At 44.1% G+C, this 17,185-nt stretch overlaps 1 protein-coding gene across 1 annotated transcript in view; it reads right to left on the bottom strand.

Moving 5' to 3' along the window:
- The window catches only part of DNAH10 (dynein axonemal heavy chain 10), a 327,414-nt gene that overhangs the window by 140,004 nt on the left and 170,225 nt on the right, over positions 1-17,185 (bottom strand). The window contains exons 38-44 of the mRNA XM_030218355.1: positions 15,095-15,213; positions 13,560-13,718; positions 12,076-12,211; positions 10,710-10,829; positions 6,165-6,299; positions 5,573-5,789; positions 1,444-1,563 (exon numbers count right to left, since the gene is read on the bottom strand). Of these exons, the coding sequence (XP_030074215.1) occupies positions 1,444-1,563; positions 5,573-5,789; positions 6,165-6,299; positions 10,710-10,829; positions 12,076-12,211; positions 13,560-13,718; positions 15,095-15,213 (1,006 nt within the window). The remainder of the gene's footprint in view (positions 1-1,443; positions 1,564-5,572; positions 5,790-6,164; positions 6,300-10,709; positions 10,830-12,075; positions 12,212-13,559; positions 13,719-15,094; positions 15,214-17,185) is intronic.

Here is a 17,185-nt window from a genome sequence, read left to right as displayed (position 1 = left end):
CTTCTCTAAGTGAGGGGAATTTACTAGGAACCAAATAACAGTCTGGAAATTGTTTTTCATAACATATCTAATAGTTCTGAGGACAATTTTTAGAAACCATCTCTGCATGTAAAGCCACGCTTTACGCACAGAAGTTTATAAAACTCCGTCCTTTTGCACCTGCACTGAATGCATCAGCCACCTTTTCAAAGGAAAATTTTGCAAGGCATTTCCCTTTGAAAGTAAGCCTGCAATCCTGCACATACAAAGTTGAAACAGTATATGTAGTTTTCTCTGTCAAAAAGAGTGAACACATGTAGTGATCACAATTTCTTTTTTTCCACCAAAGTTTTTTTTTAATTGCTTCAAACTTAAAATACAACCAACCATAACACTACAAGCACTGTAAAGCTAAACAAATGCAGGACAAATTTTCATTTCAGCTACTTCATTTCCAAATAACTGCAAATACATTCAGGTAGGTGCAAAGTATAGAGACACAAAGGTACCCACACAGTGCCTGCACCCTTCTCATTTCTAAGAGAAAACCCCACAAGGAATTTCTCTTGAATAATGAACTGGCAAGTATCAAAGGCAGTATCAAAACTGCCTTCAAATTACAACAGGATGCTTATGTTTGAAGTCCAGGAAGGTGCCTATTTTTAAAGGCAACATAGGCATGTCTGTGCTCTTGTAAATTAAGCTCTTACAACCAGAAGCATAGCCAGGTTGTGACATCAAGGGGAGCAGAAAGTGGACTGCGTAGATGCGCAGGCACACTACGTAAGCATTAGGCATGATGGACTGCTGAAAAATAGGTGTTGGCGCCATCGGAAGTCCATCTGGGGGAGCGGATACTCTCCTGGTGCACCACCTTGCTACGCTTCTGCTTAGAACCCACCCCAATAGCACACAAATTTATACCTGTTCTAAACATGAGGTAAATGTGTGTGTGTCCTCTGTGCATGTACCTGCATGTTTTACAAATATGCATGTACCTGTACATCACAATCAATTTCCACTCTGTCCTTGGGAATGTTTAAGAATGGTTTTGTAGGCAAACGCACATGGCCATGCAATTTTATTAAAAGCCTTTTCCATATGTAAAATTGGTTTTATGTGCAGTAAAAATCTTTATTAAATTATCCTCTACATGACTACTAGGACATCACCTTACCTATTAACTCAGAATCAAATCTATGCTGAAAACCCACCTTTTCACTGCTGCTTTTGGCTCCTAGCCACTACTCATTTGCCTCCCCCCTTGTTCCTTCTTGCCTAGTACTTCCCTCGCCCCTTGTCTTGTCTGTCTGTATTATTTTAGATTGTAAGCTCTATTGAGCAGGGACTGTCTCTCTGTGTCAGGTGTTCAGCGCTACGTGCGTCTGGTAGCACTATACAAATGTTAATAATAATAATAATTGAATAAGGAGGCACTGGTGTGTGCATTTAATTCTTACTTACCCAGTATATCGATAAATTTCTCATCAGGTTTATGAAGGTATTTGGGAACCAATCTATTCCAAGGTATCCACTTTTTTTCATTTCCATCAAAATGAAAGTCATATATGGTTGGAAGTTGACCTGTAACAAAATACAGTTGTTTGGAGCTACTGTTGATTATTTTCCTTCCCTAGAGGACTTCCAATGTAACCCCCTGTTTACTAAGCTGTGTGCTAATTGCTGCACAGCTTAGTAAACAGAGGGTAAGTTTGTACCTCAGGCAATGGAGGGCTAAGAGACAGTGGGATTTGAACTCTGGTTTAACTGGTTCTCAGCCCAATGCTCTAACCACTAGGCTACTCCTCCATACCAACTACGAATCTTACATAACATCATAATATATATTCTCTCTCTCTCTCTCTCTCTTTCTTTCTTTTTAGCAATTAGAGCTTAGTCCCATTAGATTGCCACAGTGACATCTTTTCATAAAAATTTCAAAGCATAACAAAGGATTAGTGGATAGTGGATTGTTTTTGATGCTCTTATACTTTTCAGTGTTAGATGATACTATTTTGTTGTAATCCACTTGCATCTTATAGCAACAAGATAAAACATACACAGACTATAAGGGATTGATATTCCAAAGGTTTTAACTGGGTAGCCACCGATTTTCAGCAACACTTAACCAGGTAGTGCCACTGAATATCTCTGCTATACCAGCAAGTGTGACAAAACAGTGGGTTTCTAAGCCTATGAACTGTATTATTTTACTGATGATGTGTATTTCTCCTAATTGGCCAGCAGATGTCAATTGTCTTTTTTTGTTAAAGCTGTACCAGAAGTGACAGTTTCTTCTTCCCACCAAAAGCTGTTTTCTTAAGCAGCCTGTGAGGTAATTTTTTATTTTCAGATAAGGAAGTGGAACGAGAAGGTTCACTTTTCCTGAGAACTGTGAACTGTTAGACTTCATAACCTGTGAGCAGCTATATCTTGCTCCTGAACTCCCCAGGTACTATTTAGGTAGTAAATAAATATTTAGATAGTTTTATATTTGATCCACATTCAGTTATCTGTTATTGCCTGTTCTTTTCCACCTGTTTATATGGTTCACTGTTCTACTCTGACAATAAACCTTATTAGTTTATTGACTCTGCTGTCTTGGACTGACTAAGAATCCTGATGATTTGTGTTTTGGTCCGAGGGTGGTTTCTGGGAATTGTGGGACCTCTGAGAGTGTGGCCCCAGTAACCTAGAAATCACTGGGGAATAACCTGAGAGTGGAAGACTCGCCTAGAGGCAAGTGAGACCCAATCAGTAGGGTGGAGGGTGCTAGTGTAAAGCACAAGTGGCAGGTGTAGGCAGATTTGAGCTGTGCTGGGGACAGACCCTCCAGATGGCCGCAGGGTTAGCCCCAGGTGAGTGGCTAGGCATTTTGTCACAGCTAGGTTAGGGGTAGTCCGGGCCCATAGCTTGGGCAGTGCCAGCACTGAGTGGCAATATCCAGTCCACTAACCAGCTAAGTGAGCACAAAAAGTTAGGACAGGAAAAAGGCTGCCTTACTGTGGTGAGAAAAGGAATTTTCCTGCTTGTAAATTGTATAGGTATTGTTTATGATGTGCATTTCCTTTGTTTGGCCAGCAGATGGGGACTGTCTGTTGTTTGTAAAGTTGTGTCAGTTTCGTCTTCCCGCAAAAAACTGTTAGCTTAATTTTATTAGGCTTTGTTTTAATTTTGTTAGGTAATATTTTAGTCTCAGATAAGGGAATGAAAAGAGAAGGTTCTCTTTTCCTGAGACCCTGTGGGCAGTTAGACTTCATAAACTCTGACAATAAACCTTATTAGTTTATTAACTCTGCTGTCCAGGACTGACTAAGGATCCTGGTAATTTGTGTTTTGGTCTGTGGATGCTTTCTGGGAACTGTGGGACCCCTGAGATTGTGGCCCCAATCAGTGGTGTACCAGGGGGGGGGGGGGCGGTGGGGGCAGTCCACCCCAGGTGCACGCCGCTGGGGGGGGTGCCGTGGCATGCGCCTGTGGGCTCCAACTTCGCTAACTTCGCTCGTTCACTGCAGCTCCCTCTGCCCCGGAACAGGTTACTTCCTGTTCCGGGGCAGAGGGAGCTGTAGCGAACGAGCGAAGTTAGCGAGATCAGAGCCCACAGGCGCGCGCCGCGGCACCCCCCCCCCCAGCGGCGTGCACCCAGGGGGGGTGTCATTTCACTGGGGGGGGGGTGTCATTTCGCAGGCGGGGGGGTGCGCTGCACCCAGGGGGGGGCGCATCGGCGATCTGCCCCAGGTGTCATCCACGCTAGGAACGCCACTGGCCCCAATAACCTAGAAATCACTGGGGAATAACCTGAGAGTGGGAGACTTTCCCAGAAGCAAGTGAGACTAAGTTGGTGGATTGGCGGGTGTTAGTGTAGAGTACAAGTGGCAGGTGCAGGCGGACCTAAGCAGTGCTGAGGACAGACCCTCCATGTGGCCGCAGGGTTAGCCCAGGGTTAGCCCAGGCAGGTGACTAGGCGTTTCGTCACAGATCCTGTCTTCTTTTTTTGTGGCAGCATGGTGGGATTGTCAGGCACAGTAGGTGGAGTGAGGGTAACCATCCACTGACTGGTTCACAGTTTTGTTTTCTTTTAATTTGTAACCTCCAGACACAGAGCACAGTGAATGAGTGCAGCACTAACAGTTCCCTTCCCCATTCAGATTTTTTTTTTGATAGTGTTAGAAGATTAGCAGTGTGCAGATGGCGACTGACAGTGGCCATCAGACACCGGACATTTCCATTAGGGACCACAATTTCACCTTCCTCAAAAGGAATGCTTATATTTTATTCTGAGATCATTACTTTTGAAATTCTTCTAAGCTGCTCCTCTGAACTTCGGGCACAGCAATGTTTGGAACATCCTAGGCCACTTTTGGAGACAGATTCAGATGGACCTTGGTCCTACTCGAAGTAAATAAAAATAGAAGGAAAAGATCCTCACGGGGTCTTCTGGGAACCAGAGTAGTGAGGAAATGTACCAAAAGAGACAAGGAGCAACAGACCTTGTACTCTTAAAACAGCCTTTATTGAAAATGGCATCCATAAGACTTCTCACACCACCACAAAGTGATGGCAAACAAGAATTATTTTTTTTTTTTTGTTACATTTGTACCCTGCACTTTCCCACTCATGGCAGGCTCAATGCGGCTTACATGGGGCAATGGAGGGTTAAGTGACTTGCCCAGAGTCACAAGGAGCTGCCTGTGCCTGAAGTGGGAATTGAACTCAGTTCCTCAGGAGCAAAGTCCACCACCCTAACCACTAGGCCACTCCTCCACTCCAGCATTAGACTCAGCATGGCCATGTTTCAGCAGTGATGCCTGTGTCAGGAGTCTTAGATTCCCAAACTGATAGCACTCAGAGATTGTGAAGAATTTCTGTATGTAATATTGCAAACACCAATTAACAGTGAAGCAGCATGTCATCATTTGTGCTGGCTCAGCACCGTTTATCCTCTGTTTTTAATGACGTTAGTTACCTCCTACAGAACTGGATATGAATGTTTCACGAAGCACAACCAGTATGGACCAAACATATCCAAAGAGGGTGAGAAACTGTGTAGCACTGTTCTAGGCATGGCCACTCCCATTACTGCAGAGCATTAGCATAAAGAATTGTTGTGACGTCAGACTCCGTCCAAAACTGGAAGGGAAGGGATGCAGCTTTTAACAGCACAGCACGAGGAAGAAAACTTAAACAAGACCTCGGCTGGGCTGGCGGGGGTTGGGTCCCCCGCCAGCTGAAGTAAAAGGCACCGGCAGGCAGGAGGAAGCGGACCTCGGCGGGGGTAGGTGAACGCGACGGCGAGGGAGGGTTGACGGCGGGGGGGTTGACGGCGGCGGGGGGGGGGCTATAATGTGCCCCCTCACTCTAGCCCCTGCCCCCCCTACCGCTGAACCTCAGATACGCCCCTGGTCATATGTACTTCTGAAATTCTGAACAGTTATCTTTTAATCAGCCAGGATTGACTTAAGTTGCAAAGTGTCATCCAGCATTCTTCCAGTCCCTCCAAATATACACACACCACATGTGCAAGTTGCTTATTTTTTTTTATCTCTGTTTCACTTTTCAAAATAATAAATTCCAGGCTGGCAAAACATCTCACCTGGTAATGTCCCTGGTCCTGCCAACGTTTTCTCATCTTGAATTAATGACATTGAAGAAAGACGTTTCACATACTCATCGAATTTAATTCTTCCAGCCTCGAGAAGGGCACCACCCAAAGAACAGTAGAGTGCTTCTATAAAGTAGCATTCCAGAACATCAGCGTCTTCAGTTTCCTTAACAAGTAAAGCTTCCAGCATCTTGCTCAGCTGGGTTATCTATCATACAAAGCCGGCAAAAACATAGCTGGTTAAGTGTAACATTCAGCATTTAACCATCTATGGTGAACCACATAATGATAGGACTGACTTTTATGTGGTCCCATTTATACAGTTATCTTGTCTGGTTAAGTGCTGACTTCATCCCCAGAACACCCCCAAAATAGCTGGTTTCCCATTGGGCACTAACCGGACATTTTCAGCAGCACAAATATGCCGGAGCCAGGACCAGGCCCAGCACTGAATTTTCAGAGATAACGCTGGAAGCGGTCAGCAAAATCCTGATCGGCACTGGCTGAATATCAGGCCCTATCAGTTCAGTTTATTTTTAATTCTTGAACCTTCTAGTTACTAGAAATAGTCATAATTTCTTACCATATTTAAATCTGTTTGAGGCACAATGGTCTTCAACTTTTCTCCTTGTTTGCCTTCCATAATCCCCTCCAAAATCATGTCAATTAAGTAGGGGACAAATTTTTCAAACAGAGGGCTCAAGACGGTTTGTTCTTGCTGGAAAATCAAGTGCGAGAAATAATAAATATACACATTACAACAACAATGAAAAATAATAGGCAACGATAAGAAAACATTTGGAAAAATGAAGTAATTTTTTTAAAAATAACCCCACGCTTCTGAACAGAGGACAATATAGTAATTCTTTCAGTAGCTTTCTGTGAATATCCACTAGAGCTAATTAAAGCATAATTATTCTAAGACACGGAACTGTTGCATCTTTTGCTGTGAAAAGAACCACATGTTGTTTCCAGAAGTCACTAAAAGTAAAATAGGAGATTCTTCAGTTCAATATTAAGAACAAAAGGGACCTTTTACTAAAGAAGCCTTTTACTAAGATGCATTGGACATGAATGCACCAGGGGAGTAGCCAGACACCCAATTTTGGGTGGGCCTGGGCCCAAGATGGGTGGGCAGAAGAACTCCACCCTGTTCCACAAGTGATTTGGTTTCTCCCTCTCTCGCTTGCATGCCATATGGTCCCTCAAACATCCCCCCCCCTCCCCTACATACCTTTTAAATAGCAGATTTTCACCGGCAGCAAGCAACAACTAATATACATTGCTAATGTTGTCCCCATAGCCTTCCCTCTGAGGCAACTTCCTGTTTCCACGTAGGCAGGAATACATCAGAGGGAAGGCCGTGGGGGACGGTGCGAACAGTATGTATCTGTCGCTGCTCGCTGCAGGCGAAAATCTGCTATTTAAAACTACATAAGTACATAAGTATTGCCATACTGGGACAGACCAAAGGTCCATCAAGCCCAGCAGTGGCGTTCCTAGGGGGAGGGGGTGCGCTCCGCCCCGGGTGCACGCTGCTGGGGGGGTGCCGCACGCGCCTGTCCTCCGTTCGTTTCATACTTCTTCTCTGCCCTGGAACAGTACGTCCTGTTCCGGGGCAGAGAAGAAGCATGGAACGAACGAAGGACAGGTGTGCGCGGCACCCCCCCCCCCCCAGAGGTGTGCACCCGGGGGGGGGGGTCCTTCGTGGGGGGTGTCCTTTCGCCGGGGGGGGGGGAGGGTCCGCGCTGCATCCGGGGGGCGTTGCACCCGGGGGGCGTGGCACATCAGCGATCCGCCCTGGGTGTCAGCCCCCCTAGGAATGCCACTGAAGCCCAGCATATCTCTGCTTCCACAGAAGATGGTTGAAATGGACCAAGATCTTTTGTCTGGATGCAGATAATGTCTCAGGCCTAATGTGAGACTCAGGAACCAGTTGCTGGGCTCGGATTGCAGCAGATAGAGCAGGAAGAAGTTGATGCTGCTGTTGGATCAGCTGTTTAAGCAATTGCAAAAAAATCTACAGACAGCTGTACTGTAGTCTATTGCTGTGACTGGACTGGTTGTGCTGCAAGGCAGGGAGGAGAGGCACAGAGACAGAGGGAACTGGAGAATTTTTCTGACCTGCTGGAACGTGTAGCCCCCAAAGATCTGTGATGGAAGGAGCAGTGGTGGTGATGACGTTGACAGTGCTCTTCGGCATCGTGAACATGATGTCAGTGCTGGCTGTGAGAAGAGGAACGGTCCCCTGATTGGCTATGGTGGCTAGAGGAGGAGGCTCGAGGTGAGGCACTCAGCCTGCGCTGTTTCAAAGTCTGAGAATCTATACAGTCCCTCGGTGTCTAGGAACACTGTTGGGGCAGGTCAATGATGTCACGCGACTGCTGCTGTATGTCTTTGGAGAACTGGTGCGTCAAGCCGCCAGCATTGGCACTGGAGCTGATTTTGATTTGAGCAACTGGCTGGGCTGGATCTTTCTCCTGTCGTTTTAGCAGTGGAGAGAACAGGGGAATTTGCCACTGGAACTACTGGTGAAGATCAAGGAACAGAAAAGGTAGCTTTTTTTCTTGCTAGAGCTTTAGACTTATGGAAGCACTTCTGTTGTGCACAGCCCGAAGTAGAGGGTTTTTCTGACTGGGAATTAGATTGAATATAATCCCTCAATTTGAGGTCTCTGATTTCCAGCACCCTTGGCAACATAATGGCACAATCTGGGCATTTGTCAATGTGATGGTCCTGGCCCAGACAGTGGAGACACTGCTCATGTGGGTCCATCACTGACATTTTTCAATTGCAATCCATACAGCACTTAAATCCCGACTTCTTTTCAAACATCAGGAATATTAAAGCCACAAAATCAAACTCAAAACTGACAAGAGACGGAGAAGCTATTGTGATAAAAATAATAAACGGTCATAAGTGGACTAATAAGGTTAATGGGTCTGATCGCTACCACGGATAAAACAGAACTGAGGTGGGGGCAGGATGTACAGTTGATACAGTAAGTACAGTATGGCAGGAAAGTAGGGGCATGCACAGAACGCTATTCCAGAGCTTTGAGAAGGCTGGGTCAGCTCCATCACCATGACATCTCTTTAGTTGTGTGGCTACAAGATCCTTCTGTTCATGGAGAATATACATTTTTTAAAACTAATTAAATAAATAAAATAAATACTTTAATGCATTTTGAGGTAGGCTGTTTTTTAAGTGATAAGCATGCATTAGTGCTCAACACCCTTTTGTAAAAAGTCCCCAAAGGGAGTACAAGTCTCACTTATTATATGAGCTGAAATAAAGCTAGGAAGGTGGATTGGTGAAAATGATACTCCCTGAAACAGGGGCGTATCTGCGTGGGGCCTCAGGGGCCTGGGCCCCCGCAGATTTCGCCCTGGACCCCCCTACCGCTGCCAACCCTCCCCCTCCGTTGCTCGCCTACCTTCGCTGGCGGGGGACCCCAACCCCCGCCAGCCGAGGTCCGCGTCCTCCTGCCGCTGCCGGCTGCCTTTGGTCCTTTAATTCTTCCATTGAAGCTGGCGCCGACGAAAGTTTCTTTTGAGTCTGACGTCGCTGCACGTTGTACGTGCAGGACGTCAGACTCAGAAATTGTTTCTGAGTCTGACGTCCTGCACGTACAACGTGCAACGTGCAGCGACGTCAGATTCAAAAGAAACTTTTTCGTCGGCGCCAGCTTCAATGGAAGAATGAAAGGACCAAAGGCAGCCGGCAGCGGCAGGAGGACGCGGACCTCGGCTGGCGGGGGTTGGGGTCCCCCGCCAGCGAAGGTAGGCGAGCAACGGAGGGGGAGGGTTAGCAATGGCAGCGGCTGGGGGGAGGGGGATCGGCAATGGCGGCGGCGGCGGCGGCGGCGGGGGGGGGGGGCTATAATGTGCCCCCCCTCTCTGGCCCTGGCCCCCCCTACCGCCGCAGTTCAGATACGCCCCTGCCCTGAAAGACTGCATCTTTAAACATATCTTAACTTTCTTCAAGTATTTCCATACAAGCTGGCATCTTTAACCCTTTAGGGAGAAATTTTCATACTGCACACATTGGGACAAAGGACACACAAGCATTTCGAACTAGATTCTATGGATGGTGCCGAAAAATTGATGCTGAAAAAAATAAGTGCTGAGCACTAGTCTATAAATGGCACTCCAAGTTGGCGCTGTTTATAGACTAGCGCCTAGTGCCAGGAGCTGCGCCTAACTGTTAGGCGTGAGGATTTACACCAACTGAAACCTGGTATATATCCCTGCACTAAATTAGGTGTGGATCAGGTGTATTCTGTAACATTGTGCGCAAATTCTTGGAACACCAATGCCTCGCCCATTCCCTCCCATGGCCACACCCTCTTTTCAAATCTGCACACTCGAATTTAGGAGTGAATCTTTATAGAATACACCTAGCAAGATGCGTTCGTAAATTTTAATTGTTGCCAATCTGGGTCAATAATTGATTATTAGCACCCAATTATCAGCACTAATTGATTCATTCAATGAAATTGCGCACACCATGTTGTGTTTGTGTTGCTTTTCTTGTACCAGTTCAATAAAGATGATTTCAAAAATTGGGCACATGCCTAATTTCCCACACACAATTTTGCGCACCATATATAAAATCCGGGGGTTTATTCCCAGGCTTTACATCAATTCTCAAAGCTAATGAATCTGCACATCTTTGCTTTGAGACTTGCTAGCGGAGCAAAGTCCATGCGTTCTCTCTGGGTAGAATTTTACTGAGGAAGTATAGACAATGATTTGAAACTACTGAAACTTTTAGCTGAATTGAGGGAAGGAAGTTTTCAGACAGTGGATAAAATACCTTTGACCCATATAAATAGCTCTGAAAACAGACCTCCTCATGGTTTTATAAAAGTAATATATCCACCACTCTCTTTTTGTATTTTATGTTTTAATTAGTTTTATGAGTTACACATTTGCTGGTTGCGATTTGAGAACAGTAGTGAAACGCAGACCCGAGAGCACCATTCTCTGGGGATTTATCTTCTTCTCATTTCCCATGTGAACACAGAGTAAATCTAAACAAAGTATACAGCTTATTGGGTAACAGCAGCAGTTTTAATGGTGCTTTCTTTTCAAAAGAACATGTTATAAGCTGCTGGCATTTTTACCTTTGATCTTCCATTAACCCATTTTTGCCAATACGGTTCATACTTTAGGTTCTTAGGATCCACAAAGACCATCCCACAACGGGATACAGTTGCAGGAGATGCATATTGTAAATCTCCAACCTGCATGAAGAAAGGAAAATTACTCTCAAAACCAATGATGGTTCTATTAAGAAGCCACCTGCTTCAAGTGACAAATTTTTTGGGAGTGATGACAGTAGCAATGCACTGAGAGGCAATGCGCTTACCTTTAGCAGTGTCATTGTGCCATCTCCCCAAATTGTTTTTAATTACCCCATCCAGCAGCAGGAGAAATGAATTAGAGGGCATATGATGAAGTTAAGAGCAAATATGTTTAGAAAGAATCTAAGAAAATACTCTTTCACAGAAATGATGATGGACACGTGAAATGGCCTCCAGATGCAAGTGGTGGAGAGAAAGACTGTCAGAATTTTTTTAAGTGTGGGGCAGGCACATGGGATCCCTTAGGAAAAGGAGGAGTTAATGGTTACTGAGGAAAGGCAGACTGAATGACACATTATCTGCCATCATGTTTCTATTCAAGCATCTTTTTTTAATCTCATTTGCAACTTTGTAATGTAGGACACTATGCCATAATTTCTATTATTATTTGAATATTTTTACTGCTGTAATTGTCTGTTACTTATGTTTGACTTATTCTTGCAGTACGCCACCTTGAATGAATTCCTTCAAAAAGGTGGTAAATAAATCCTAATAAATAAATTCCACATGATACCGCGGCACCACGTACGAGTCATTGGCTGCTGGAGATGAGACATGTCTCCTGCTGCTGGGACAGATGGGATAAATGAAAAACAACATCTGGAGAAAACGGTGCAGCAGTATTGCTGGAGGTAAGTGCAGCATATGCTGCTCTCAACACCTCTTAGTACCTCTCTCTCTCACACACACACAGCCCCTGCTCTTCCACTCAGCCCTCCCCCCCATACCCCTACTGTTGAAACTAGATACCCCCACACAACTCCATACCCCCCAACCCAATCATCTTGCATTTCCCACACTCCCTAATCTGAACCCTGAGGACCACCCCTGCCCCTTGGTGCCTTGAGAAGGGCACTATTCATCCTTCACCTCAGGCAACACACTGCCTTGAGCTGCCCCTGCTCAACAACTACACAGTAGCTTCATGGAGGAGTGGCCTAGTGGTTAGGGTGGTGAATTTTGGTCCTGAGGAACTGAGTTCGATTCCCACTGCTCCTTGTGAATCTGGGCAAGTCACTTAACCCTCCATTGCCCCATGTAAGCCGCATTGAGCCTGCCATGAGTGGGAAAGCGCAGGGTACAAATGTAACAAAAATAAAAAATAAATGCTTCCATTCCATAGTACCTCAAATAACAAAGCACAGTGTGACTGGAGCCTGATACGTTCACCATTTGCCAAGGTCAGTAACTTGTTGTCATCCATTACAGAATTCATGTTTTCCACCCAAAGAGCATCAACATCACCATCAAATAAAATGTACCTGTCCAAAATAAAAGTTTCTACATTTTAAATCTCATTTATACGAAATGATATGCAATGTACAACTTTGCAGATCATTGCATTCTGAAGGTAAAACTGGGATCTCTGGTGCAGTCAGCACTGCATCTCCTACAATTTACATGTTTCATAATTCTACATGGCAGGAAACCAGGAAACTAATAAAATGCTATCACAGTGGGTGTTAGAGCCACTGTAGAAAAATCTTTGAAATAATCTTCAGTCGATATTTCATTCTCTATAAATTATGTCACTGTTCTGAAGTCACCTGCAGGAAAAGTTAAGAATCTTTCTTGGTGCACATAGACCTGAATTCTATAAAAAGCACTAAAAATTGCAAGCACAAATTTGCACCCAATTTGCACATGCAATTTAACTGAATAATGAGCTAAATAGCACCACTGGCAGTAACTAGAATTAATTAAAATGTACTTGCGTAAATGTAGGTGTGGGATATGTGCCTAAATTTTATGCGTGAGTCTAAAAGGGAGGCATAGAAATGGGAGGGTCATGAGTGGATCGTGGGCGTCCCTTTCAGTTATGCGCGTAATTATAGAATAAGGTGGGATCCGCACTAAGCATTTGCACCACACTTCCATTGATGTAAATGGCTGCGCCTAAATGTAGTCACGGATCCTGGGCATAATGCTATTCTATAACCTGAATCTAACTTTACGCGGGGTTTATAGAATATAGCTGAGCCGGGATTTTTCTGCGCTGATTTTTGAGGCGCAATATATAGAATTTAGTCCATAATACATGGGTATCAATTAGTACTCATTCACCTACACTTTCCGGGGTGTATCTTTGGGTTGCTATAACAATCTGAATACATTGACAAAGTAGAGGTAATTCAAAACAGAGCACCAAAATGGTGCATGGCCTGAGCTATAAGCCATACATAGTTGAGATGCATGGAATTAAAGCTATCTTATCTAAAAGGAAGAAAACAAAGGGAAGACATTCACATATCTAACAGGCTTCAATAAAGTAAATGAAAAGCTCCAGGAAAAGGGGTCATCCTAAAAAGGAAAGGAAATGCAAAAGGCATATGAAAACATAAGACTACATTATTTCATTGAGGGGGTAGTGAACAATTGCAACAGGCTTCTAGTGGAGGATACAGGAGTCAAGATAGTGGCGAAATTTAGGTTTTGCATGGGACAGACACTAAGGGCTGGAGGAGAGCACAGACCGAGTAGGCAGACACAAATGAGCAGACTGCATGGACCAAGCTCTCCTTTCCTGCTCACCTCATCCATGTTTCAAACTAAAGCAACTGCGACCCAAAAGTTCTAAAGGTTGACACTGTTACGTTTTATGATGTTTACCGTCTCTCTTTTTTGTCAGTAGGTTTATTGATCTCCCTGAAGATGTTTGATAAAATCCCATCAGTCCAGTCTCGTGTAGTTGGATCTAGTATACCATACAGCTCAATTACACTCATGGCTTTTGGATTTAGGGTGTACAGTTTTGTAGTCAACCCAAGTCTGAAAAAAACATTAAAAGAAAGAGGTTGATTAGGAAAAGTGTTCAGTGATGAAAATAATGAAAATAACACATGAAAATTAGATCTTACTATAAGATTATTATTATTATTACATTTATACCCCGCGCTTTCCCACACATGCCAGGCTCAATGCGGCTTACATAGTAACAATATAAATAATTACAAAGTTGTAAGAAGAATATACAATTTGTGATAAACGCTGCATTAATGCTGCAAGATTACCAACAGGAGTTGCAGTGGCTATTTTGAATTCCAGTAACCCAGGAGCAGGAAATAGTGGGCATTGCTCCTGATCCCCTTAGATACCAAGGAGGTACGGCTGGGAACTGGATTGGAGAGTGGGGAGGGTTTAGTGTGATTGAGTACAGAATGGAATCAATGCATTAGCAAGACTGGGTGCAGAATGGAATCAAAAGCAGCAGATATATCAAGAACGGCTGCCATAACTGAATTCTTCTGACCTAGCTCAGAAAAGCATCAAGTGTAAATATGACAACAGTCTTCAAGATGCTGAAAATGTAATTTAAACTGTAGTCTTCCTCAACGCTAATCCATTAGTATTATATAGATCTTCTATACTCTACATTGCGGGACTAAAATTATGGAACACACTACCAGCCTATATTAGATCTATCAAGAGCACCAAATCTTTTAAAAGACGGTTAAAGATCTTTTCACTGCAGCATGTTGGGAAAGGCATACACACAACTCTCCTTTGCAAGCACACCACTGCAATGGAGCTAGTGACCGAACATTTGCATATATGAATTTCTTATACTTCTGAAACAATACAATCTGCTCCAGAGTGGAAATTTGGCTACAAGTTTTGGTATGTGCTCTATGCAGCAGAAGCCAAAGGGATAGGGAACAATGCTATAACAGAATTGAAGTCTCGGCGGCCATTTTGAATCTCGCCGAGACCGTCATCACAGGCAGCATACAGGAGGATGGAGAGCAGCGCGCTGGGCAGGAAAGAGGGGGCTCTTTCCTGCCCCGACGTCACTAGACCACCAGGGATGATCGCGTGAGTAAGGGGAGAGGTCGTGACAGGGCCGGGGGGAGGGGAGGTAACCCTAGGGAGGGCGATCCCGAGCACGGAGGGAGGGCGGGTGGCCTGCTAAACTCTACCTTCGGACTATAAGACACACCCCCCCATTTTCCTCCCAAATTTGGGGGGAAAAAAGTGCGTCTTATAGTCCGAAAAATACGGTATCTCAATACAACTGAGCAAACAGACTGAAAGTCACATATGGAGTCAGAGAGCAGGACCAGAACTGAGATCTCAAGAACTCCCCTAGGTTATGAGTTCACTGGTCTACCTACTGCACCGTATACTTCCATTTCTCTTATACTCACCGAGTCTGTGCCTGGCACAAGCTATTAATGACAACTGACTTGCCACCTCCAGTGGGTCCAACTACCATTGTAGTATGACGCGTCAACATGGTCTCATACATCTGAACTACTTTATCTACCTGCAAAACAAATGTAGTTCAAATTTATCTGTGTTTATGAAACAAATGATTACAGCTTCATAATTTCTTAAAAGCTGTTTTGAAGATTCCATTAACTGTAGACAAAATTCATCCCCATCCAAAAGGTCTTTGTCAAGTTTGGCAAAAAAAATATAAATTACACCCTCAAATATGACTGAAAGAATTTAAGACTCACCTTGGAGGCTATAGATTTGCGAAAATTACCTATTGAGCTCTTTTGCAAAGTTATGCTAGCAATTCTCGCACAGAAAATGAGAGGAAGCCCATAGGAATTGAATGGGCTTCCTCTCATTTACCGCACAAGAATCACTAGTGTAGTTTTGTAAAAGAGGCCCTAAAAGAATTCCAGAAATTTCAGTAAGAGCTGAATTAAGAGAATGACAATTTCGGGGTCTTCATAGGCCCTATTTCACTCAAGAACAAGTTTACAAATCAGGAAAGATAGAGACTCCTATATGTTTTAAATGTAAACAGGGAACTAATTCTTTTTTCCACACCTTTTTTTAACTGCCCAAAGATAAAAATTTTTGCCAAGACATACTATGTTATATAGAAAAACTGTTGGGTCAATCCATCCCCTATCGCCAACAGGGTTGTTGCTTTTAGATAAATATAAGGCAGTTAAGGGTCTTTTACCAAGCTGCGGGAAAAAGGGCCATGCACTAGCAGCGGGGACCATTTTTACCGCAGTGGGTAAGAGAACTCTTACCGCATGGCCATGCGACAGGGCGCCCTTACTGCCACCCACTGAGGGGTGGTGGTAAGGGCTCCTGCGCTAATCTGGCAGTAAGTGGGCAGCTTGAAACGATGCCCAATTACCACCAGGTTACTGCAGCGCAAGCCATTTATGGGGGGGTTCTTTATTCCCCAGAAATGGCGCACGCTTGGGGCAGGACAAGCGCTGGCGGCCACACTGGGCCAGCGGAAGTCCCGGAACAGCAAGCGGCAAGCTCTGTAAAAGGGCCCCTTAGATTCCTGAACTATGGACACCACTTTTTATTTCAAAAGGCAGGAACAATAGGGAAAAAACTCATACTTGGAGTGTGGGCCAGTGGAGATGTACCCTCCTTCTGGGCATGGCACACCCATTTTCACGTATTTATGCTGTGGGAACAAAAGCAAGCTAAACTTACAATTAAAAGGAACATTTTTTTTCTGTCTGTTTGGGGAGTGTATATTCATTCACTGCTCATAAAGCCCATAGTCTTATTCTTAATTCTTTCTAGACCTCTTCATTTGGTTTGGAGTAGGGCCCCCCCCCCTTGCTGCCATCACTCTAATATTACAAGCTTTTTTGTTTTCTTCTCTTCCTACCTTTCTTCCTTTTCCTTTTGAGCCAGTGGCCCAGTTGACTTGGGAGTATAAGAACACAGCTCCTTATGTTGTTCATATTTATTTTGTTGTAATAGCCTTTACTTCTTGGTAGACATTAAGGGGGATTCATCAAGTGCCATTAGGGCTTTAAGTCATATTAATTGGTGCTTAATGCAACCTAAACAGCCCTTTCGCCTCTTTTCTAAAAATACTGCGGCGATATAAAGTTGCCGCTGGTTAATTAGTATTGAGATGCAAAATATGCAAATGCATGTTTTGCATCTCATTACTATGCAAATACCCTAACGCGACTTGCAGTGATACATTGCAAGTCACATTAAGGCTCAAGCTTTTTGTTGGAGTTATTTTACCATCTGGGAGCATCGGGAAATTAAGGTGCAGTAAAAAGGTGGACTTTTACTGCATCTTGATGAATCCCTCCCTTAATGTGTGTTTGTTGTTGTGCTATTACAAGTCTTGGAGTTTTACTAATGTGGCATTACTGGAAGCTCAAGATGCAACTATATGTTCATTGGGAGGGAGAGTTTTTTTAAGGTTTTTTTCTTTCTTTCTATAAATGTACTTGGAAAGTTGATATTCATTCATAGTTGCTGTATGGTTGGTGTATTGTATATTT

The sequence above is a fragment of the Microcaecilia unicolor genome, chromosome 11, assembly GCF_901765095.1.
Source record: "Microcaecilia unicolor chromosome 11, aMicUni1.1, whole genome shotgun sequence".
Lineage (NCBI taxonomy): Eukaryota > Metazoa > Chordata > Amphibia > Gymnophiona > Siphonopidae > Microcaecilia > Microcaecilia unicolor.
Note: the sequence above shows the minus strand (reverse complement) of the source record. Positions and strands in the feature narration are given on the sequence as shown.